General features: G+C 37.0%; 1 protein-coding gene across 1 annotated transcript; it reads right to left on the bottom strand.

The window, feature by feature from the left end:
• Nucleotides 1–736: 736 nt before the first annotated feature.
• Nucleotides 737–23,252, bottom strand: LOC120267041. Its single transcript, XM_039274718.1, has 11 exons — nucleotides 23,002–23,252; nucleotides 21,651–21,749; nucleotides 21,336–21,470; nucleotides 17,985–18,050; nucleotides 17,110–17,249; nucleotides 11,146–11,272; nucleotides 9,841–9,989; nucleotides 4,530–4,665; nucleotides 1,581–1,665; nucleotides 1,225–1,493; nucleotides 737–1,096 (listed from the first exon to the last, which is right to left on the bottom strand). Exons 1-11 carry the CDS (start codon nucleotides 23,122–23,124, stop codon nucleotides 965–967), a joined length of 1,461 nt encoding a protein of 486 aa, XP_039130652.1. The 5' UTR covers nucleotides 23,125–23,252; the 3' UTR covers nucleotides 737–964.
• Between the last annotated feature and the right edge of the window lie 1,158 nt (nucleotides 23,253–24,410).

Here is a 24,410-nt window from a genome sequence, read left to right as displayed (position 1 = left end):
GTGCTTGTCTTATATAATTAAGAGCAACTCAAGATGAAGAACCACTATAATTAATGTTTTCTTAACCAGAAAAGCACATTTAACATAATTAATACAAAAATCACTTGACAAACGGACAAGACTCTGTGGGTGTGTACATAAATATGCAAATAATGTTAAAGTGAGTCCTTGACTACCGCAAATGCACGGTTCATCAAGTAATACCTCATGAGTGAACACGAGGATCATATTTCACTAGGAAATGTGAGAGGTTCTTATTACTTCTTTTTCTCTTAATCAATAACCTAAATGTCTACGTTGTTTCTTTAAATTTAATCAATAACTTTTATTTAACCAAATAAACATAAACGTAAAAGTGAAATTTTGATAATTTTAATTTAATTAAATATTTTTTTATGGGCAAAAATATCATTTCACTACTATTATTATAATGATAAATATTAAATAATTTTTATTAAACTATTGTTCAATTTAATTATCATAGTTAATTATTTAATTTATAAATTTTATTTAATTAAATATTTAAAGGAGTAAAAATATCATTTTAAAAGTTAATACTATTTATTTTAAAATCAATTTCAATTTTGGACAGAATAGATATATTTCTACGGTACCACTATTCATTATTTACCCACTCGATTCCTATTCTAACAATTGTGCACTCAAATATGAAAACAATGATTTCCATTCTAATGGTCTTCATTGCCTCCTTCCAAACACACCCTTAGTCTTGTCCTTTACATTTCTATATAACTAATTTCAGCACATTCATATTTCTCCATTTCAAGCAAAGTATAGTAAACTGAGAACAAAAATAATTTTCCAATTTATATTGTCTAATATAAAAAAAAAATTAAAGAGAGAGAGAGAGAGAGAAGCCACAATTCATATTCTCACAGAGACTAGCAAAATTTGAAATGGACTTAGAAGTTACAACAAAATAGATGAAAAAAAATGAAAAAAGTCAAATGGTATATTTCCGACAGAACTTGAGTAACCTGCGAAAACTACTACCGTCATCACCGCGTGATGCAACTCCATCACAGACCTGAGAGTTCTCCATCAATTTCTCTAAAATTTGGACAATTTTCTTCACCTGATGTGATAATTAAGGAGAAGGAATAATATGAAATCATCAGGTATTCGACAAAACTGTTAAACCATTTTCAGGTCAATCAAATTTGTAAGGTTAAAGAGCTAAAAGCACATCAATGGTGAGGATACAGCATCCACAGTTGCATCTGATGTTTTAGACATATTTGTGCTATCTATTTCTTCGAAATTCTGCATCGAATGGCCTGCCAAATCTTCTTCAATCAGAGATGATTTTTGTGAAAAGACCGATGCAAAGTGGCACAGGGTTGATGGGCTCAGGTCATTCTCTACAACTTGAACCAACAGTCTTGCAAGAATGGACCAGAGAGCATTTCGAGCTTGTAAATCATCAGTAACAAATGGTAAGATATCAAGCAGGCCATGCAGGAAAGTGAAATCTGGAAGGGAAAGCATCACACAATAATCAGCTCTAAAAATAGCCATACTTTCTTTAAAAAAACTTAACTGGTAATATGTTTGTTTACCTCGTGAGATACCAGAAGCGAGATTTTCACTATCGGTTAACATATTTGCAATGATAATGACAGCAGACACACAAGAGCTTGCAATCTGTGGAAATTTTGCAAGATGTGAGAACTTACAGTAATCTTTTAAATGAAGCAAGATGTTGATAATCTGTGTCCAAGAAAACTAGTATTTTGTTAGAGGAATACTATTATATTCAGGAACAAAACCTTAAAAGAAGAGACTAATTTTAATTAAACATTCATCCAAGTCAACAATAAATAAGATACATATCACAAGAAAATAGATGACACAAAATTGGCAGCACAGGCAAATATCACGAACAGCACCTTCCAGAACACAATCTGCAGCAGCCTCAATAGCCTCCAAAATACAATTTACCTTCATAACAGTAATTGGCAGTTCCACATCAATTAATGCGATAAATTTGAACTTGAATGATAGACATTTACTTATATATTCAACTCCAAATTTATTACATTAACTGATGTGGGAGTATTAGCCTGATTAATACTGACCACCTGTTTTTCGAATAAACAGCCAACAGAACCAAGCACATTCTACATTAGCCTGATTCGACCAAAAAGGTTAACTTAAATTTACATATTCAAATCCAAATTTATTACCTTGATTATTAGTTACTCTAATACAATACTTTGATAGGTATCAAGTTTGCTTTTAGCTAATCATTCTGCAAACAAAGCAATTAACCAAGCTCTATATCATATGCTAAATGCAAAAGGTGAAGAACCAAAAAAACCATAGAAGGTTTTTGATTGGGGTTTAAGCCCAATCCCCCCAACCAAACACCCAAGAATTATCTCACCAACATTTTTTTTTACAAAATTTAATTATCAAAATAAATATGTTTAATACTTAATTTTAAAAATATTGAAACTAATAAAAACCAATCATTCGTTAGAAAAGTTATTTTTAATATTAAAATATTTAATTTGCTTAGTATCAATGATGTCAAAGTTTGGTCAATTTAGATAAAGGTTTCCCTGCAACTTAATTTTTGAAAAACATCCACCAACCAAACATCCTCATATTGCACAAACACGCGAAGAAACATGTCTTGCACCTATTTGCCAATTGCCCATATCTAAGAAGATAAGATTATGTCAAGAACGTGCCCAATGCGGTTCCCAAGTATGATCCATGAGAAATTCCACGTTTGAAAGTGATTATGGTTCCAAGAATCAGTGTTTAAGGATTTAATTTCCAACTACAATCTCAATTTCAATAAGTAGATAATTTGATTGTTTATGATTGAATAAATGAGCTGATGTGGTCTTCAACAAAAATAATTTGCTCCCTGCAGTCTTGACTTTGTTGGTATGGTCCTTGCATATGAAGCCAAAAACTATTTTACTTCAAAGATGCCAAATCTATCGTTAGGCTTCAATGATGCCAAATCTATGGTCAGGCTTACTTGTCCATAGAGATTCCGAACAGACTTGGCTAACCCTGATATACTGTGGCATTTTCTAGTCAAGCTTTGGCTCAACAAACTAATTTTGTTATAAACCTTTGCATGGGGACGAGAGAAGATATAAATATTAAAGTAACCAAGAGTCCCACATTGGTTAATGTAGTAAGTTTTGGACTTGTGCATGTAAGTCTGTATCTGTCATAGCTTAAGCCATAGGAACAAACCAAACATGGATGCGTAGGTCTCATTTAAAATAGTATCGAAAGTATTATGCTTAACAACAAACTATTTTGTACTTCTACACAACGTAGTTTCCCTTGCCATTTTATCTCTACTAAATCATGGTATATTTTAAAACTAAAATACTAATTGATCCTAATTATGGAATTCAATATGTAAATGTGGGGGTCCTATCTTATCAGCTGAAGCTTTTTGGGTTGAATAGATAATATGTTTGGTTTTTCAAAAGATTTAAATTCTATGAGACAAAGGTCGAAAGGGATAAAAAAAAAGTGGTAGATAACAACTTATAAGTTTCTAGACTATCAAAAGCACATAAACCTATGGCTGGCATTTGGCAATGAAGAAATTGCGAAATAGGCTACAAAATGACCTGATCTTAAGATAATTACAAAGATAATTGAGGAACAAACTGTTCATAACCATAAAAAAAGGGTTGGTTCTATCCTTGGCATTGATGCTGGAAACAGTCGTGGACTGAAATGGTTGTCCTAGATTTACATGGCCACAATCACAATAGAATTGATTATATAAGATAGTCTTATTGCAAATTGGAGATGCAAAAACACCTAATTTCCCAAATTGCTGTATCCATTATTTTGTCTGGTAAGTGTGCGGATGCGCCCAACAATGCAGATTATGTTGTCTATGGTAGGGAGATCGTGCATGATTTGCTTGGTAGCAACCATCAAGTAAGTGACCAGAAAATGGTTCGTGTTAATCTAGCATTGAAGAACAACGCAGATACAGCAGTTAGAGTCGTTCACATACATGAATCGACAAATTATTATTGCTGAAAAATTCATACATATGATCATTTATACCAGGTTAGTAAGCAGTGGGGGGAAAGAGAAAAGTGTCTCAAGATATATAGTGTTTATGAATTAATTGAGGTGACTTATTAGCCAACCAAATTTAACCACAAACAGCTTCATTCCACCATAGCTCAAGCACTTCAACGCATTTCAGAATCGAGGGACCAGTTTCTAGTTCTATCAATGTTGGCTGCCATCAATTTTGTTGGATTGTTGTATAGACTTGTAATAGGAGCCTTTGCACAATAGTTGCATTAGACATAAAATAATAATTTATTGCATTATTTGAATTGGCTGATATACACATAAAATAATCTGTATCATTGAAAGGAACTTTATATTTAAACATGTGAATTAATGGTAAGAAATAACTTACGAGTTAAGAGTCTACTTCTAAAGAAGAACAGGTATACCATAAAACAAGATTCTTTAAATAGCATGTATCTTCAAGATCATACCTCAAATTTATCAGATAGCTTGACCACATCACAAACCAAATGGAAAAGTTGTTCATTTGACGAAACACTCTCCGAAGAATTATGAGCAGCAGAAAGTCCTTCAATTGCACAAAGAATCAGCTCAAGAGCAGTGGGCCTGAACAATCACAGGAGTAAATGAGAACCATTATATGAGTGACTTTGACCTGCATCTTAAGAGTAGATTCCAATTTCAAACGCTACTAAGCTCAATGGGCATATACATTTGTGATGCTAGATTTTGAAAAGTTTTACATGGAGCAAAAAGCTTTGCACAATGATAACTGTTCCTTTCAAAAGCATTATAAAATGGTGAAATCACAACTCTCGCCATAGGTTTGGTTTGAATTTTAAAGTATATTGAATTTTGTCCAATTAAATATCTGTATTTTACATCATTCAACTAGCTGATCTTACTAAGCACATACAAAATAAGCACTACAGACAGGAAAAAAAAAACTTCAAGATCTTGAATCAACAATAATCACATCTTTGTAGTGTTCTGCATACTGCATGGTAGCGAAAAGGTCAATAAATAACATCAGACTAACTTTGGTACATGCACGTTTTCTCATTTGCAACATACAAGTCATGTAGCAGTACAAGATCATGGAGGAATAAAATTGGAAAAAGCTTGAGTGAATAAAATGTTCAATTTTACGAAAAACAATGTATATGAATGGGTTCACAAATATTATATGTAATGATGAGCATGCTAGGGGTGTGTTTGTTTAACCACCTAGTGTTTGAATTATTAGTGTATAATTAGTGGTAATTATTAGGTTTTGACATGTTTGTCCAACTAAGTAATTAGTTACAAGGAATTATTTGTAGTTAGAGGGTGCCAACTAAAGTCCTCAATTCTTAAGGATGGGGGTGTGTATTGGAAGAAATTACAGTGGCCCGTCTTCTGATTTAACACTTATCATATCAATATTCAATAAAAAACTTTACATTATTTACTTTTGTCGCAATTTGATTCATTCTCCAAAAAGAATATTCTCATAATCTTCATTTAATATTAATTTATAAATTACAACTATTCTAAATGTCAAAACTTTAAAAATAAAAAAATGCATATAAAAAAAATTGTATTGAAACTATAGTTCTATTATTAATATAAAAACTAGCCAAAAATTTTATTTCAATATTTTAAAATTATGTAAATAATCAAGAATATTCTGGGAAAAGAAAGTAATTTTCATTATTTTACATGGTTAGTTGATTTGATGAGGTGAATATTTGGAAAGAAAGTAGACAATATATGATTTTTATTAAATATTAATAAGATATATGTTAAAGCACAGTAAAACCACAAAAGATAGATGGTTGTATGGGCAAAAATGAGTAACTTCACTTCTAAAGTGGAATTGTTTTGGAGTTCTTTTGTATGGGAAACGCAAATCAAATCAATTTAAAAATCACATAAAAATTATAAGCCCTCTGTTAATATAATTATTTATGATATTTGTTTGTATTTTATTTATCTTATCTTATTGCCTATGCAATAGTTCAAAATTAAAATATTTCAATAACATTCAAAGTATTTTTTAAAATTGAATTTTTTTTATTAAAATACTATGTAATTACTATGGACTTCCAAACATACCATTGTGAATTTAGATGTGATTGCTTAGTTACCCAAACGCATCATGTACTTCAAATGTCAAGTGATTAGGGTGTATAACTAATTCCTACGATGTGAATTACAGTGTGGTAATTTCAGTCAATTAAGAACACAATCTACGCATAAAATAAATGACAAAACATTCCAAGAAGATTGAAAAATCATTACAAATCTGCTACCTGTAAGTGAACGATTGTCAATACTTTGGGAGGCAAAAGAAGAATTAACATAGAATTCTAATAACTAATATGAAAACTTGAGACAAATCACTGAACCTTTGAGCTAAGTTAAAAATCTATTCATGAGGTGACAAACTTAATGGTTCCCTTGAACTAAGTTAGCACGCAAAAAGCATAAATTTTCAGCCTTTCCACTTGCCTCAGAAGAGATTACTTGAATGCCTCTACTAGATAAAAAAATCACTAATTTGACAGTTGCTACTTGTTAAGACGGCAAATCAAAGAACTTGAAGGGACCTCACTCTGAGTTCTTATCCTTAAGATGAGACTTTGATTATTTCATAACATACTAATTTTGGAAAATGATTTAATCAATGTAATCAAAATTATAGAATATAGAAATGACAAAAGAAAACTTTGTTATCAATAGGAGGTGGGGAAACCGGTAATACATCCTCAATCCAAGGACAGTTTTGCATCTCAAGCAACTATGGTTATTAATAGGTGGCTTGACAATTTTTCAACTATTTGGGCAACAATTGATATGATCAAGTGCCCAAGATCGAACCAATTGATTAAGGATTATTTCGAGTGACAATTGGTATGATGCCCAAGATCGAACAAATTGATCAAGGATTATTAGCTAAAAAGTTCATCTTAGAGATCCCTTCCAAGGCCCCAAACTCAGTGTGATCAAGAAAGATAAATCAATCGTAATAAATTGAAGCTAACACCAATGAAGTATTCCATATTTAGCACATCGTCAATTGCAACTTAGCAAAGTATTTTAACTTGAGGAAAAAAAATATTGGAACATACTAGCTGCTTACATAAGTCTTGACATCATTTACTGATGATTTTACATTTCTTATAGGCTCCCATATAACATTGGCATAAATTTCTCAGAGTAGTGAACTTTTTTTTTTTTCACGCAATCTACAAAAGGGAAAAATCAAATATTATGGGGTTGTTTGAACTAGCCTTTGGGAAGGCTAGCAGCCTTTTTTATAAGTCAAGGACTTTGGTTGTCAGCTATTTATTTGTATTACCTTCTTTGAGGAAGGAAAAGATATTATAAAAGGAGAAAAATAGCTTTCTCGGAAGCCGATAGTTGAAGCTTCTAAAAAAAAAGCCTTTAATAGAAGAATTTTTGGGCCTAATTAATTACAAACATACCCTTGTACAAATAAAGAAACTATCTTCCAAATCCTAAGACATAAATCATGAGAAGTTTGAGAGATTGGGCCCATCATTATCATCACCAGCAACAAGAGCATGCACTGCTGTAGATAACTATGTCACTGTAGCAATATTACAGTAGATAACTGCAATCGTAGGGGTTTCTACTAAAACAGAAGATACTGCATTTAGACGGCTTGAAAGCCTAGCACTGTCACAAGGAGTATAAACTCTAGCTAGCCTAGGAAGCCAAGAAGGTTATCAAGGTCCAGCATGTCATAAAAGTGGTTCAGTGAGGGGTTCAAAGGCTTGTAGCTCTAGGTTTTTCTAGATTTCGGAGGTTACAAACGCTGCATTGTGTTAGGTTAGGGTTTGAGGCTTTTTTCTTCAAAATCACTTCAACCCTAAACCTTAAAAACTTGGCTTTACCCTGTTTGTTTTTTCTAACAAGATGGATGTATGTAAAAGGTAGATGGAGATCTTTGGTGTTGATACTTCCATCTTGACATGCTTCAACAACCTATGAATGTTGACCGAGTGTTGACCGGAAAAGCAACTGGCAATCTTCACACCATCTCACGGGAGGTACGGAGTTATCGGATTTTTTCTATCTTTCTGTCAGACTCATCTTTCTTGATACTCATTTAGAAGGTAGACCTGAACCTTAAGGCTTTTCAAATCTTGCTAACTCCTTTCTAAAGACATCATTGCTTTTCCTTTGTATCCACCCTCCAGATCTTTATCCACCAATAACATACTTCCATCTTGTTGGAAAACTAATAAAAGCAAGGCAAAGCCAAGGTTTAAGGTTTAAGGTTTAAGGTTTCAGTTATTTTGCACAAAAGAAAGCCTCAAACCCTATGGTTTTCAATAACCTACAAAGAAAGAAAAGGAGGATCATCATCATCATCATTAGGTGAACATACATTTTAGTAATTTATTATCGAAAAAATCTTATGAGAATGAACATCATCATCATCACCATTATCATCATTGTTAGATCACTTAGATGAAAACCAAATATATTATTTGGGCCCTATTCAACCCAAAAAGCTTAAGCCTATACAATGAGAAACCAGACGTATATATATTCCAATCAGAATATTCCCAATCAACCGATGTGTGACTATTAGTTACCTCAACACACCCCCTTCATATGTGCTAGTTATTTAACTAGCCACATTTCAAACAAACCTAATATACCAAGCTTTGATCCCATGCTAAATGCAAACCAAACATATTATCTAAGTCCAACTCAACTCAAAAGCTTAAGCTGATTGAAAACCCTATGGGAATGAACATCCAAACGATCATCATCAACTTCTTCAAGTGAATGTCAATTTTAGTAATTCCTAAAGGCCTTATAAAAATGAAGATCTAAACAACTTCTCTTTTATATACTTCAAGATTAACATATCCAAACACCAAGAGAACCTTTTCCATAAGCCTACCCAGATGGACCATACATAGACATGTTATAACAAGACATTTCAGAGTGGAGGGTGTTAGGGCATATATTCACCTTAGAAGAAATTGTTGAATAAATAATGTCATTATAGAAAATAAAAGACATTACATCCAAATATGGAAAACTTCAGCAATAAACACACAGGTGGAAAATGTTCAACTTGTGGAGTAGAACATGTAATTCTGACTTTTTAAGGGGATATGTGAAAATTTAGACAATTTAAATATAAAAATAATACTGCCAAAGGAATCATTCTCAAATAATAAGCATGGACGAACATAAAGAAATAGTAAATGAGAAAAAAATTATTCTGATGAAGCATAACAAAATTAGTGTTTTTAAGAACTTATAAGGTACATAATACTCCAAAATTAATGTAATTTTAAATCCTTTACCAGATTGTTTTGCTATAAAATAGGACTTCTAACTTCTAAAAATATTAAGCGAAAGGCTGGACGTATAATTTCACTTTTTAAGGTGTCCATATGGCAATTCATTTGGATATCACATTTTCAAGGATCATATCTGTAAAACTTATTGTACAACATAAATTTTGTTATAAAATGAAAGTTTGATATATGTATTTTCTTTAGAGTGTCACATGAAAACAAATCACTCCAACATGGACTGCATTTGATCACTTTCCATCAATTGAAGGGGTAAGAGAAAATAAATGATCAAATCACCGAAACATGAAATAAATGAAAAGTAGGAGCATCAACCACTCATTCAGTAAACTTGTGTTATAATCAATTTTATCAACAAAACAAATAGCATCTTAAAATGGACTAAATGGGTAGATTCCCAAGCAATATGATTATTAAATACGAAGAACAATACCTTTCCAGCTTGTTTCTGCTTCTCAACTTGCCTATCTCACATGATAATAAATCAACCAAACTAGTTGGCAAGCCTGACTTTGTCAGGGGCTGAAGAAGAATATTTGCCACTTCTTGATTGTCTATGATGGCCAACAAGAACTCAATGCTCTGTACAAAAAAGATATTAATTAAGATATGATGTAACACTTATTTGACATATGAAAGCATGTGATGTTTGTGAAACATCTAGTGGTTTGTGTTATTAGAATCAATAAGAATTATGCTATAACATTTTTACAAATATTCTAATCTGATCATATTAGTTGTTTAAAAATAAAAGATAAGCTAATTTCTCCTGGTATATCAAATGACCGAATCTGGCATCATAAGGTTCCACAGAGGTCTTGTTGAATAAGAATGCCAACTCCTATTCTCATCAGTTCAAAGTTGAAGTGGTCCATAGGGTACATCAACAACTATTTTAAAGACTTCCTGTCATCCCTTTCAATAAAACTCAGCACTGAATTTTCATTAGTTTGTTATATAACATGCTAATAAAGGAAAGCATTTGTTATTTATTAAATGTGTCCAAGGAGAAAACCAGGTAGAAAATTCATGAACTACCAAAGTGATTTTGATTTTTGCTTCTATTTTACTAATTGAAAAGCTACAGCCCAACATAAGCCTCTTCCAAGCAGCTATAGATTCAGCAGGATCGATCATGTGCTCATGTTTCAAAGAAAATTTTGTCAAAATGACCAAACCTTGAGTTAATTTTTTCTTAATTTATTTATTTAGTTATTTACTTTGCAAAAAAGGCATGTTTCTGGAAGTAATTTTCAAAATGATCATGTTCTGGGTCCTCTGGCCCAATCAGCCTAGGCTGACTGTACAATATTTTAACTATTTTAATGTCTTAATAGCAGGCCAAGGGCAGTCTGAACTATTTTCACCAGGCCAGGACAGCCTGCCCTAAGTGATCTTAGTCCATGGTGTGCAGCTGGAAAGCGAGTTGGCCTGCGCTTAGACGGCTTGAGACAAAATGTCTTAAATGCAACCTGAACAAGTGGTGCAACTGTAAGACCTAAGGTGAACATAATCGTGTAGTTTGTCAAACACCAACAAATAATTAAAATGTCAAGGGCTCTAGGATATGGCTTGATCTAACAAGCACAAAGACATCAACATACAGATCCCAGTTTCAGTTGTAACCTTTTGCATATGGTAACACTTCATTTCATAAGGAATTAACTTCAAATACTTTTGTAGGAGACTTGAGGACAAGTACTCCGCAAAGAATAAACAAGGAGCATATGGGCAATACCTTTTCTAAAAGGGTGGAATTCAATGTGTTCCCAACTATCCACAAAATGTGGAGAAGTATCTGCTCATCTTTTAATGCTTCAGACCAAGATGCAGATCTCCTTCCTTGAAGACCAACAGTAAGTAGCCTGTATCAAAGTACTGCGAGTGAAGAGCAACTTACAAGCGAAAAATCAACAGTCTTTGAAGGAGCAAACACATAAGTAGTAATTTTGAAGATATTCCTTATGGCTTGAGCGAGAGCTGGAAAAAAGAGAAGTTTTACCTACATCTAAGAGCTTCCCATAGAATACCAAAAACAGATTAACAAGGTAGTTCAGTAGCATGAAAATGATTATAGTAATTTGCACCATAACGTATACACAAAACAAGCACATGATACTACAGAGAGGTCACAGACTAAAGGAATAAAGCATCCTTTCTCCCCATAGATCATGAAAATATCACAAATCCATCTGAATAGAGTATCTATTTGACCAAAAAACCAGTTTAAATCACACAAATGTTACAACATTCATGGTAATTCCCAAAAATTTTAGTTTATGTAGTCCAAGATTTCACTCTTATATAGGATAGCAAATTTATTGTGTATGGTTCTACATGTAATCTCAACATGAATGGGCATCCTAATCATTTGTGCTGCATTATAGCATAGACTTTTCAAAGGAACAATGTCAGCTGTGTAAATCATGTCAGTTGACCAGATTTTCATAGCTGCTATTGTTAAAGAGCCCATTACTATATAGCCCATTTTCTCTATATATACTTGTATACATCACTACATGAATATAACTCTTCATATCATTCTTCATCTCATTCTTCCTCTCTTCATTCTCTCTATATTCCATATAGCTTTATTCTAACATGGTATCAGAGAGGGTTTAGAAATTTAACTCCGGTCATCTTCGCCGGTCATCATCGTCATCTTCTCCGGTCATCTCCGCCGGCCTCCTCCGTCAACTTGTTGGCCTCCCTCAAGAAGCCGACCACTTCTCTTTCTCACCGGGTCATCATCGTCATCTTCTCCGGTCATCTCCGCCGGCCTCCGTCAAGTTGTTGGCCTCCCTCGAGGCGCCCGACCTTTCTCTTTCTCACCGGTCATCATCGTCATCTTCTCCGGTCATCTCCGCGGCCTCCGTCAAGTCGTCGGGTACTTTCCCATCCTAAAGTTGTCGGCCTCCCTCAAGGCGCCCGACCTTCTTTCTCAAGTCGCCGCCCGGGTCTTCTCCTTCCTCAAGTTGCCGCCGGTCCTCTTCTCCCTCTTCAAAGCACCGACACACGGACTGCGCGCGGTGATGTGCAGATCCGACACGCGTGATGCGCCGCGATGATGTGCGCGATGCCGACACCGATGACGACTCACGATGATGTGCACGATCGCGAAACACGGTGGCGACTCACGGTGATGTACGCGATCGACACACACGATGATGCGCCGCGATGATATGCCCGATACCGACACGATGGCGCACTGCGATGATGTGCGCGATCCGACACCGCGATGGCGCACGCGATAACATAAAGCGATAATGGTGCGCGGTGTTTAAAAATGTCGATCCCAGTTCAGTCCTCTGACCCGATTATTGGCAGTGGTGCTCTTCCTCACATCGACATTAGACTTAACGGTCAAAATTATCGTGAGTGGGCATTTTCAGTACGCATGCTCTTGCGATCAATTGGTCTAGCCTCTCATCTACTTGACGATCCTCCTGATGAGGCGACGACTACTGCAGCTGGTGTCAAGGCTTGGCGGGTTGCCGATGATCGTGTCATGGCTATCTTGTGCATGAGTACTGACGTTTCCATCAGGATGAGCTTTATTGATCATTTATCAGCAAAAGAAATTTGGGACTATCTTCAACAACGTTATCTACACACCAGTGAGGCACTCCGGTTCTCCCTACTACAAAACCTGCATAGTCTTCAACAACAGGATTTATCAGTGGAGGAATTCTACACGGTATTCACTCGTGTATCTGGTCAATTGGATGCTATGGTGCCAAAGGGATGCTCTGGTTGCAAGAATTGTGCTGCAAAAGAAAAACATGAGCAACAAAACCTCATGTTTCAGTTTGTGATGCGCCTCCGCTCCGAGTTTGAGCCCGTACGCGTTCAGCTTCTTGGACGTAATCCTCTTCCGACCTTTGCTGAAGCACTTGCCGCCTTGATTGCTGAGGAGACACGTCTTCGTGCTCTTGCTACTACTCCAGTGATCTCACACACTGTTTTGGCAGCTTCTCATCGGCCTGCGGTGATTAAGGGTCCTTCTGTTGACTCTATCACCTGCACCCATTGCAAGAAGACAGGTCATCGTGCTCAGCACTGCTTCAAGTTGCATCCTGAGCAGCTTGCTGAGTTTCGGATCAGGCGCTCCTCTGGATCTCGTCGCGGAGTTGCTCCTGGGGCTTCTTCTGATCCTCCCGTCCGTACATCTGGATCCGCTGCCTCAATGTCAGCCTCAGGTACTACTACTTCCTCTTGGGTTTTAGACTCAGGGGCTTCTTTTCACATGACCTCCGATGATTCTCTGCTTTCATCCTGCAAACCTGCTCCTGATGGTACGTATATTCAGACCGCTGATGGAACTTCTTGTTCTGTTTCACATCAAGGGATTCTTTCTACTTCTCAATTTACTGTTCCTGATGTGTCCCTCGTTCCTCAGCTGTCTATGAATCTTATGTCTGTTGGTCAACTTACCGACCTTCACTGTTTTGTTGGGTTTGATGATTCTTCTTGCTATGTGCAGGACCGTCGGACCAAAGCTGTGATTGGTACTGGCCATCGCCGTAGTGGTTCTCGCGGACTCTACGTTCTAGATCGTCTTTCTCTTCCTCTTCCTTCTACCATGCCAGATCCTGCTTCTACGATCCATGTTCAGGGATCTGCTTTTCCTGCTTCTGCTACCTTTCCACAGTGGCATCATCGCCTAGGTCATCTATGTGGCTCACGTTTGTCCTCCTTAGTTCATCAAGGTGTCCTAGGTCCTGTGTCTATTGATGTTGGTTTTCATTGTTCGGGTTGTAAGCTTGGCAAGCAAGTACATCTGCCATATTCTGCAAGCATCTCTAAGTCTAGTCGTCTTTTTGATTTAGTTCATTCTGATGTTTGGGGTCCTGCGCCTTTTACTTCCAAAGGTGGTCACAAGTATTATGTCATTTTCATTGATGATTACTCTAGATATACCTGGGTCTACTTCATGAAACATCGATCTCAATTGTTATCCATCTATCAGTCATTTGCTAGCATGGTTCACACTCAGTTTTCTACTGCCATTCGTATTTTTCGTTCGATTCTGGGGAAGAGTATCATCTCATGTTTTTCGTCAATTTCTCTCATCCGAGGGTACTTTCTTCCTCAACTTTCTTGTCCCGGTGCTCATCGTGAGAATGGGATTCTTTCGAACGTAAACATCGTCACATGATTGAGACCGCTCGGACTCTCCCTAATTTTCGTCTTTTTGTCCCTCGCTCATTTTACGGGCTGAGGCAATTTCCACATCAGTTTATCTCATTAACATGCAACCATCATCTTCTCTTCAGGGTAAATGTCCTGGAGAAATCTTGTTTGGCTCTCCTCCTCGTTATAATCATCTTCGGGTCTTTGGTTGTGTTTGTTATGTCTTACTTGCACCTCGTGAACGTACTAAGTTAACAGCTCAATCGATTGAGTGTGTCTTTCTTGGGTATAGTCTTGAACACAAGGGTTATCGTTGCTATGACCCTTCTGCTCGTCGCATTCGCATATCTCGTGATGTCACTTTTGACGAGAGTCGTCCTTATTTCTACTCTTTAGCTACTCGACCTCCCTTTTCCTCTCCTTTCCCAGAGACTATTTCGTTTCTTCGACTTTCTCCTTTGGACTTAGTTCCTACTATAGAGTCTCCTGTTGTTCCTTCTTCATCTCTTGTTCCACCTTCAGATCCATCTTCCGCTATACCGTCATCCTCAGCTCCTGACACCTTTCCTTTTCACTATCGTCGTAGGCCTAAAGTTCCCCAAGATCCTCAACTCCCTATTCCTATTCCTTCTGATACTCCGGCCAGTACCACTGATGCAGCGTCTGATGGTCTTTTACCTGCCTCTACGTCTCGGTATGACCTTCGTGATCGTAGTACTATTTCTGCACCTGACAGATATGGTTTTCCTATTGCTGGTGCGGTATATGAGCCCAACACTTATCAGGAGGCAGCTAGTATCCATGAGTGGCAGTTGGCTATGTCTGAGGAGCTTTCAGCTCTGGAAAAGACGGGCACTTGGGATCTTGTTCCTCTACCTGCTCACGCCACTCCAATTACATGCAAGTGGGTGTACAAGGTCAAGACAAAGTCTGATGGTTCAGTGGAACGCTATAAGGCTCGCCTCGTGGCTCGTGGTTTTCAGCAGGCACATGGTCGTGATTATGATGAGACTTTTTGCTCCCCGTGGCTCATCCGACTACGATTCAGCACTCGATTCTCTGTGGTCGCTGTTCGCTCTTGGACTATCTCTCGGATGGATGTGAAGAATGCTTTTTCTTCACGGTGATTTTCACGAGGAGGTATACATGCACCCACCGGCATTGAGACATCTAAAGGTTATGTTTGTCGCCTTCGTCGAGCTCTCTATGGTCTCGAGCAAGCTCCACGTGCTTGGTTTGAGCGATTTAGTTACGTGGTGCGTGCAGTGGTTTCTTGCCCAGATGATCATGATCCCTGCATTATTCATCCATACCTCTCGGCATGGTCGCACTTTGCTTTTTGCTTTATGTTGATGATATGTTGATTATCGGGTGATGATATGGAGTATATTGTTTTTGTGAAAGCAACGTCTCGACCAACGGTTTTATGATGTCGATTTAGGGACCTCTCAGCTATTTTTCCGGGGATTGAGGTGACTTCTACAGATGATGGTTACTATCTTTCTCAACATCGATATATTTAGGACCTCATTATACGCTCTGGCCTTACTGATTCACGGACTGCCGCCACACCTATGGAGCTTCATGTTCAGCTTCGACCTACAGATGGCACACCACTAGAGGATCCTTCTCGTTATCGTCATATTGTGGGCAGCCTTGTCTATCTTACCGTTACCAGGCCGGATATTGCTCATGCTGTTCATGTGCTGAGCCAATTCGTTAGTACTGCCACTTCCGTCCACTATGGTCATTTACTTCGCGTGTTGCGTTATCTAAGGGGGACAGCATCACGACGTCTGTTTTATGCTCATTCTAGCCCGCTTCAGCTTCACGCTTACTCGGATTCCACTTGGGCGAGTGACCCTGTTGATCGTCGGTCCATCACTGGTTATTGCATATTTCTTGGCACTTCTCTTCTTGCATGGAAGTCCAAGAAAGCGATCGAGTGTCACGTTCTAGTACTCGAGGCGTAACTTGGGCACTTGCTACTACCACATCCGAAATTGTATGGCTTCGTTGGTTGTCGGGCTGAATTTGGTGTCTCATGTAATACTCCCACTCCTCTTCTTTGTGACAACATCGGTGCTATACTGATTGCCAATGACCCCGTGAAGCATGAATTAACCAAACATATTGGTGTTGATGCATTTTTTCACACGTTCACATTGTCGACGAATCGACCATTGCTCTTCAGTATGTGCCGTCTGAGTCTCAAGTTGCTGATTTCTTCACCAAGGCCCAAACTCGAGAACAACATCGATTCCATCTTCTCAAACTCTGTGTCTCAGATCATCCTAATCCACCTTGAGTTTGAAGGGGGGTGTTAAAGAGCCCATTACTATATAGCCCATTTTCTCTATATATACTTGTATACATCACTACATGAATATAACTCTTCATATCATTCTTCATCTCATTCTTCCTCTCTTCATTCTCTCTATATTCCATATAGCTTTATTCTAACAGCTATGACATTTTACATTTAGGTAAAGCTTTATATATATCGCCAGACATTAAATAACTGCATTACTAGAAATTATCATTTCAAATTGTCAGAGAAACTTGTCACCTAAATGTTTCAGAGAGGCATAAGGAGTCATCCAGCAACAACTGGTTAACAACTGTTTCAACCAAACCATTTGTAGAAACTATTGCATCGATCAGAGCATCATGACAAGCAAGATTCCCTATTATTCCAAGACAAATCTCCTGCAATATTTAGAATAAGTAAGAAGTTAGACAGAGATCACATGTTTGACATTATTCTCAGGTTGGTCTCAAGCATCACTAAAATATAAACAATAGCTGGATTTGGCAAGCCCTAAATGCACTACTCATTACGAAATAACATGAACTGCTAAATGATGATTGTAACATCAAAATATTCAATGAGAGAGGCATAAATAGTGACAGAAAAGCAACATTTAATGTTGAAGGGAGTACATAATTTGCCATTGGACCAATCATTTTGCACACTCTATACTAGTTCCTTGAAATACTAATTATTTGCATGTATTATTAAAAGAGAAGTAAGAATATATTAGCCAAGAATTCAAGAGGTGCATGGCATACCAGCCAAATCAAACACTAACATCCATAATGACACCTAGCTTGAAATCAAGGAAAAAAAAACTCCATGGTAAAATGATTTAATAGTTAATATCCAGAACGACATCTCAAACTAGGTAGTTAATTTTCGACAGGATGTGGCCAAGCTTGTGATTCTTTAACATGAATTCGACCAAAATTTAGTTATAATAAAGTTGGCTTGTCTGGTGAGCCCAAAATCTATAACCCTAATTATTCCCATGTAATTTGTGGTTATTCTAAGAAGTAACTTACAACTATAACTTCTCCTAGACAAAAAATGAAGAATTGAGTTATGCTAAGTAAAACATGTCGACCATAAAGACATTTAGATAGTAAGTGTTTCTCGTAGCTTACTGTAACTCGAGGGGATTTAGAAATGTTAAGGGTTCCCAAAAGAACATCAAGTAAGAAATTGTTCACCTGCATAATTAATTAGTCACAAATTAAAAGCTCGTAAGCAATTGATATAAATAAAGCTTAAAAATGTGGTAAGAGCAACAACAAAATGAAATGAATTTTATGCAAAATCAAGATGCCATTTCCATATGCCAAATGAAACAAGGAATATAATATAGTGATGCTCGAAAACTTTCGAGCCCAAAACAAAATACTTCTAAGGCTTAGGCATTAACTGTTCTCAAGGCATAAAGGTAATATAAAAAGGAAACAGCTGTGCAGTTGTTTCTATAGATAGAGAAAATATGGTTAGAGGGGGATGACATGATTAAAAAATAAAAGGGAAAACCGTGCTGTAAAAAACATAATTGGCGAACGAGTTTCGTTCTATAAAACAAATAATAGGCAAACTAGTTATCATTCTAGAAGTGTTTCCATTGAGAAACAAAACAAGAAAGCAAGCCTTACAAACACAAGCTAGCTTTACACAGATGGTAGACTACTTTATAGACATCTAGAAGAAAGTGTTTCTTCCTAACACACTATGGGAAGTGTTTATTCCTAAGACACTTTGCCACAAGCATCTTCTCCCTAAGTTACTTACCATCTGATGAGTGTACAATATTCATGCATTTCATATCAATTTGTACACTCAATTGGCATGTCTTAGAACCATATTGTAGAATTCGATGCTAAATATAGTGTGTTGTGCATTAATAGGCTTAGGGCAGCGCTTAAAAACGAGAGAGAACCAAAAAAAAAAAACATTTTAGACCTTAAACGATGAAGTTGGAGCTCTCTCGACATTATTAGAATAAAGACAAGGCAAACTGGGTGGCTTAGAGGCAGCTTACAGTCGTCCTTACGGTCGTAAGTCAATTCCAGAAAACCTTGCGGGCATACTTATACCTATAAAGGAGATTCAAAGTTAATTCAAAGAACCTTACGGGAAAGGCTTACGCCCGTAAGGATAATTCAGAGGAGCTTACAATCACAGCATACGCCCGTAAGAGTGGTCGTAAGGAGCAGAACAGTGAAGTTTGCGGTCCACGCTTATGGCCGTAAGCTGAACCGCAACACAAACAGAAGACCTTATGAACGGGGCTTACGTGGCCGTAAGATGAACCGCAACACAAACAGAAGACCTTATGAACGGGGCTTACGACTTATGAACGGGGCTTACGTGGCCGTAAGATGAACCGCAACACAAACAGAAGACCCCCGTTCATAAGGTCTTCTGTTTGTGTTGCGGTTCAGCTTACGGCCATAAGCGCATAAGGTCTTCTGTTTGTGTTGCGGTTCATCTTACGGCCACGTAAGCTCCGTTCATAAGGTCTTCTGTTTGTGTTGCGATTCAGCTTACGGCCATAAGCGTGGACCGTAAACTTACGGCCGTAAGCCGTTCCGTAAGGCTCGCGACCATCTTCTCCAGTTCCCTTACGGCCTAGCCTTTACGCCCGTAAGCAGTCGGATATAAATAGAACTTATGAGGATTTTTAGGGCATCTTCTATTTAATCCTTCTATATTCTTTAGGGGCAATTCTTGGAGGCGACGTTGAGGAAGAAAAGAAACAAATCTCCAACACTTAAGGAGTGATTTGGAGAGGGCTTCGGATCTACATTCAAGAGGATTGAAGATCGTAGCCGTCAAGCTCATTTTGACGGCATGTGTGGAAGCTTCTCCGGCAATTCTTCATCCTAAGGATTAAAAAGGGGGTTTTAATAGCTTTCATGTTTTCCTTCATTATCTTGAATGCTTGCCCTCCATTAATGGAAGGCTAATTTGTAGATGTTTGGGCATAGTTGAACTATAGAGCTTATTTTCTTGATTTTGATTGTTGTATCTTTGATGCTTAATTGATTTCTTATTTGCAATCATATCTATTTGAGTCTAATTGTGTGATTGAATGCTTGATTGCTAACAAAGCGAAAGCCCTAGCAATCATACTTTGTAATACTACGTGACGAGAAGCAATTCCCATCTAGCATAGACTTACCGCGATTCGAGAGGATAGTGGGTACACCTCTAATTAGGGTATCTAGAAGACTGTCTCCCACAATCCTTTCGAATGGATTGATGACAATTTCTGTACTCTTTGCAATCATGTGGAGTGTATTTTAGGAGAAATCGCATTTCTGCTTTGTATTCGGATTTGGGATAATTTCTCTCTTTGGGGAGAGATTATCTACTTAATAGATTATCATTAGTCCACAATAAGGTTTCATAGAGTGTTAATGCGATTGTGTGGATGTCTGTATCAGATCTGCACCAATTCAGTTACACTTCGCCTGAGAAATCAGGGTTTTGTATATTTCTAGAAACCTTTCGGTTCAAATAGCCTTGCATGTTTAGACAACCATTGTCATGTGCCTCATAACCCTAGAGGAATGCTATGCCCGGACATCGCTTTCTTCCTTGCTTTCTCTCCTATTAGCTCCCGTATTTTCTTATGCTCATTTGCTTTAATTCACACACACACATCACTCGATCATTGGCTATTTTTCGAATCTAGAGTCATTACTAGTATTCACCTCCTTCCCTGTGGACCGACACTCTGCACTTACGCGCACGTTATTACGCGATTGGCATGCACACTTGTGTCCCTATCAACCCTCTTCAAATCACTCAAGTTTAAGAATGGAGGCACCAAGCTAAGAAAAGAATTTCCATAAGAAAATATGATCACCCAGGCAGGACGAAAGAAAATAATAGAGGTGGAGATGGAAATGAAGATGACAGGCTTTCTGTCCACCAAGGAAATATGGTTAAGGGAGGAAAGACGCATACAAGAATAGCCCATAGGTCTATTGAATATTTGAAAAAATATGGATTGAGGGAGAACAGAATAAAGATTAGGGCAGAAGATGAATAAGTAATATAGAGGACACAAGAAGCCATGGTGTCTTCATTATAAATGGCATAAGGTACATGGTTCCAAATGCTCATTACTAGTCTAATAACCAACAAGCCACTGAATGATAAGTGCAATAATCACTGTCCCTATTTGCAATTACAAAATAGACACAAACATATGCCATAGAAAATTAACTTTAAGTCATTTAAGTTTCAAATAAAACGAATTAGTCATGAAGATTTAGCATTAAAAAACTCATAATAAAAAGTATTTGCTAATGGCCTTGCCAAGAAGAATCATGAATTATTTGAAAAGATAAATAAATAAAAATATTCATGAACAACATGCTATTGTAAGTTACAGTACATGAGTGTAGTTCGTGCTTAACATAAACATGTCTAAACATTTAAGAGCAGAGCATATTATAAAATAGTCAAGGAATTTAGTTAGGCACCATGAACTCAGCATGACTTTTGTTCACAGCAAGATCCCACAAAATGCAGCCACAGTCTTCCCATGGGTCTACTATTTCTGGAGTTCCATGTTGCCCGTCAACAACAGCATCATTAATTTTTGGTTCTTCACAATCCTAGTCACAGCCATTTTTCATTGCAAAAGTAAGATGTTAGGATGATAAACTTTCCAAACAACTACTATCATATGAATTACTAAACTCAATAGCTACTGGCATGATGTTTTTTTCCCCGCTTTACATCTATCATACTATATCCTGAACTATATGTTGCTATTTCTCGAACAAAAAATCTACCTTTGCATCATTTGTCTCTCCCTTGACATTGCATGGTAAAAGTTGCCGTATCAGAGAGATGATGTAGCTTGGATCAATTGTGGTTGATAAGTCCAATGACTGCAACATTTGAGGGTCGAGATTGTTTTTAGCTTGTCCAATATAAAAGACAGAATTCAATTATTAATTTCTACAAAATAGAAATTTTACAGAATGAACCAAAAGCTTACAGTTTAATTGGAAAGTCTAGATATGAATTGATAAAATATAGCAGAAATTGAAATTATTGACAAAAAAAATCTAGTACACATTCGCATGGTTCAACTACACACAAGACATTGAATCTTTCAGCATAATTAAAACTGTTTCTCCATTAATTTCTAACCAGCATTTTTCTTGTGCAATAAAAAAAATAATAATAACAAAAAAAAAAAAAAGATGATTGACATAAACGGTGAGATCCAAATAATAGTCTAAAACTTGTTCTGATCTTTTATAAAATTTTTTTTTTGCAATTACTGTATTTACAGGATCACTTAGTCTGTGACCATTTTGAAGCTCACTTAACTATGTGCACATATGGGTATACAAAGAGATGGAACATTGTGAAGTTTACTTAACTCTGTGCCCATATGGATAGACAAATGGATTGAACATCATATAATTGTGGAATTTACTTAACTCTATGTGCATGTGAATGACATACAGATGGATATTGAGAATATGAGCACACAGACACGCAAGTGAATTTGAGGATGTGTTTGATGTAAATGTAAACAACTTTCCAGTCATACAGATTTTCTGGAGATGACAAAAAGTGAATTGTAGCTGGTGCATGTTAAATCAAACTTTTCAGTATGAACAAACTCCTCTTGCATAATCGAGGCTAGAGAAATTACTGGTTCTTTCATCAATCAATCATTGAATGAATCAGTGCTAAACTAGCTTTCATAAAACTTGCGATGCATTCCCCAGGAACTTGGAGTACTTCCACAAACAGGATCCAAAGTCTACTAATTGGTGATGCTTATCAAGAAATTAGTAGCATAGGTTTAATGTTCAGCTAGAAAACCAATCTAAGCATATAGCACATTCGTCAATCAGCTAAAATTGAACAAGATATTAAATTTCCAGAGTTCTAGAATTTTTCCTCTCATTCCTTCACATTCAAGACCCATAAAACCAATAATCCGCTATTGAACAAGAACTCTCATAAACAAAAACTCATTCATCAGGAATCAAAGATGACAAAATAACAATTGGACGCACAAACAGCATAGAATTAATGGTGTATATCAAATGCTTGAATAAATGCCTGAACAAAAGAAATCCTCCGGTAGGATGAATCAGTGAGGAGGGATAGTCTGGTTACCTCGGAGGACGGAGCGAGGGGAAGATGGGATGGGGCTTCTTCTTCCTCTTCCTCTTCTTCTTCTTCATCTTCATCTTCATCTTCTTGTGCCGTTGCTCTGCTTGTTGATCGTTCGGAAGGCATTTGCAGGGGAAGAGGAGAGCGCCGGAGGACGAAAGCAAAGGTGGGCTAGAACCAGAAGCAAGAACACAGAATTCTTTTAAATGTGCGTAAAATAGAAATTTTAAAAAACTTTTTTTTTTTTTTTTGGGTAAATAGATTTTCTGATTTTTTTTGGTTTGAGAAAAAGAACTGCTGAGAGTTTTTATTAAAAAAGAAATGGAAAACAAAGGCCTGAAACAAATACACCTTAAACTTGAAACCAAACTAAAAATACACCTAGGAACAACTCAGAAAAAGCATTAAAAGTAGTAACAATTTCCCCTAATACATTTCATCAACCATCTTGGGAGGTCCATGCCTTGGCCCTTCGTGAAAGAGAGAAATATCATGGTAAGACCTTCCATGAGCCGCTAATTTATCTGCTAGAGATTCCAATCACCGGGAATAACTTCAATGTTAAGCTTGTTGATTGATAAGTGCTTATGTATTAGTAATACGAAGTATTCTTTTCTTACAATGAGCATTACTTTTATCAGATTTTATCATTTATACATGTGTATTCGTGTTCTTTTGTGCATGTAGGGTTGTGGAGACAAGTTTGGAAGAAAGAAATCAAAGTAGATCGTGAATGCACTTTGTTGATGAAATCTTGGAGTGAACAAACATGAAGACACAAGTTGTGCTTACAGAGGTATGAGTGTGTGCCAACCTCTGTTGTGCTCAAGTGAACATGCAAATTGGAGGGGCACAAAAGCAGTCACACTCATGTGTTCCGATTTGTGCAATGTTAGCAAGATTGCCGTCAAAAGTGATTTTATTGAAGATGCAACGCGATCTACGGCATGTATGTGTGCTCGTTTATGCGGCCTCAATGAAAGTGTCGATTCGGGAGTATTTTTGGCAGAGTACTGTAGCAGTTAGTGTAGCAAATCACTGTAGCAAATTACTGTAATAGTTACTATTCACATGCCGCTGAAAAAATCAATTCCTGCAGATTCACACCGGAGTGTGGAAATTCCACACGCCCGTGTGGATGCCCGATTCCAGCCTATTTAAAACCGCGACTTCAGCCTGTTTTAAGAATCTTTCTCCCATCTTTTGCCCATCTTTTCACCATCTTTGGAGGCGCTCGCGGCTAAGGTTTAGAGAGGCTTTAGCAAGACTTTTAGAGTGGTTCTACAGCTTTCAACACCGAATTCCCTAGGCTTGACGAGGGAACTTTTGGAGAAAACGCAACCACTTCACAAGACCATCAACACGAATACCAAGGGAGTTTTACTTATGGATTGCATGTTTTTACTTTCGAT

The sequence above is a fragment of the Dioscorea cayenensis genome, chromosome 8, assembly GCF_009730915.1.
Source record: "Dioscorea cayenensis subsp. rotundata cultivar TDr96_F1 chromosome 8, TDr96_F1_v2_PseudoChromosome.rev07_lg8_w22 25.fasta, whole genome shotgun sequence".
Lineage (NCBI taxonomy): Eukaryota > Viridiplantae > Streptophyta > Magnoliopsida > Dioscoreales > Dioscoreaceae > Dioscorea > Dioscorea cayenensis.
This window is presented reverse-complemented; position numbering and strand designations above follow the sequence as displayed.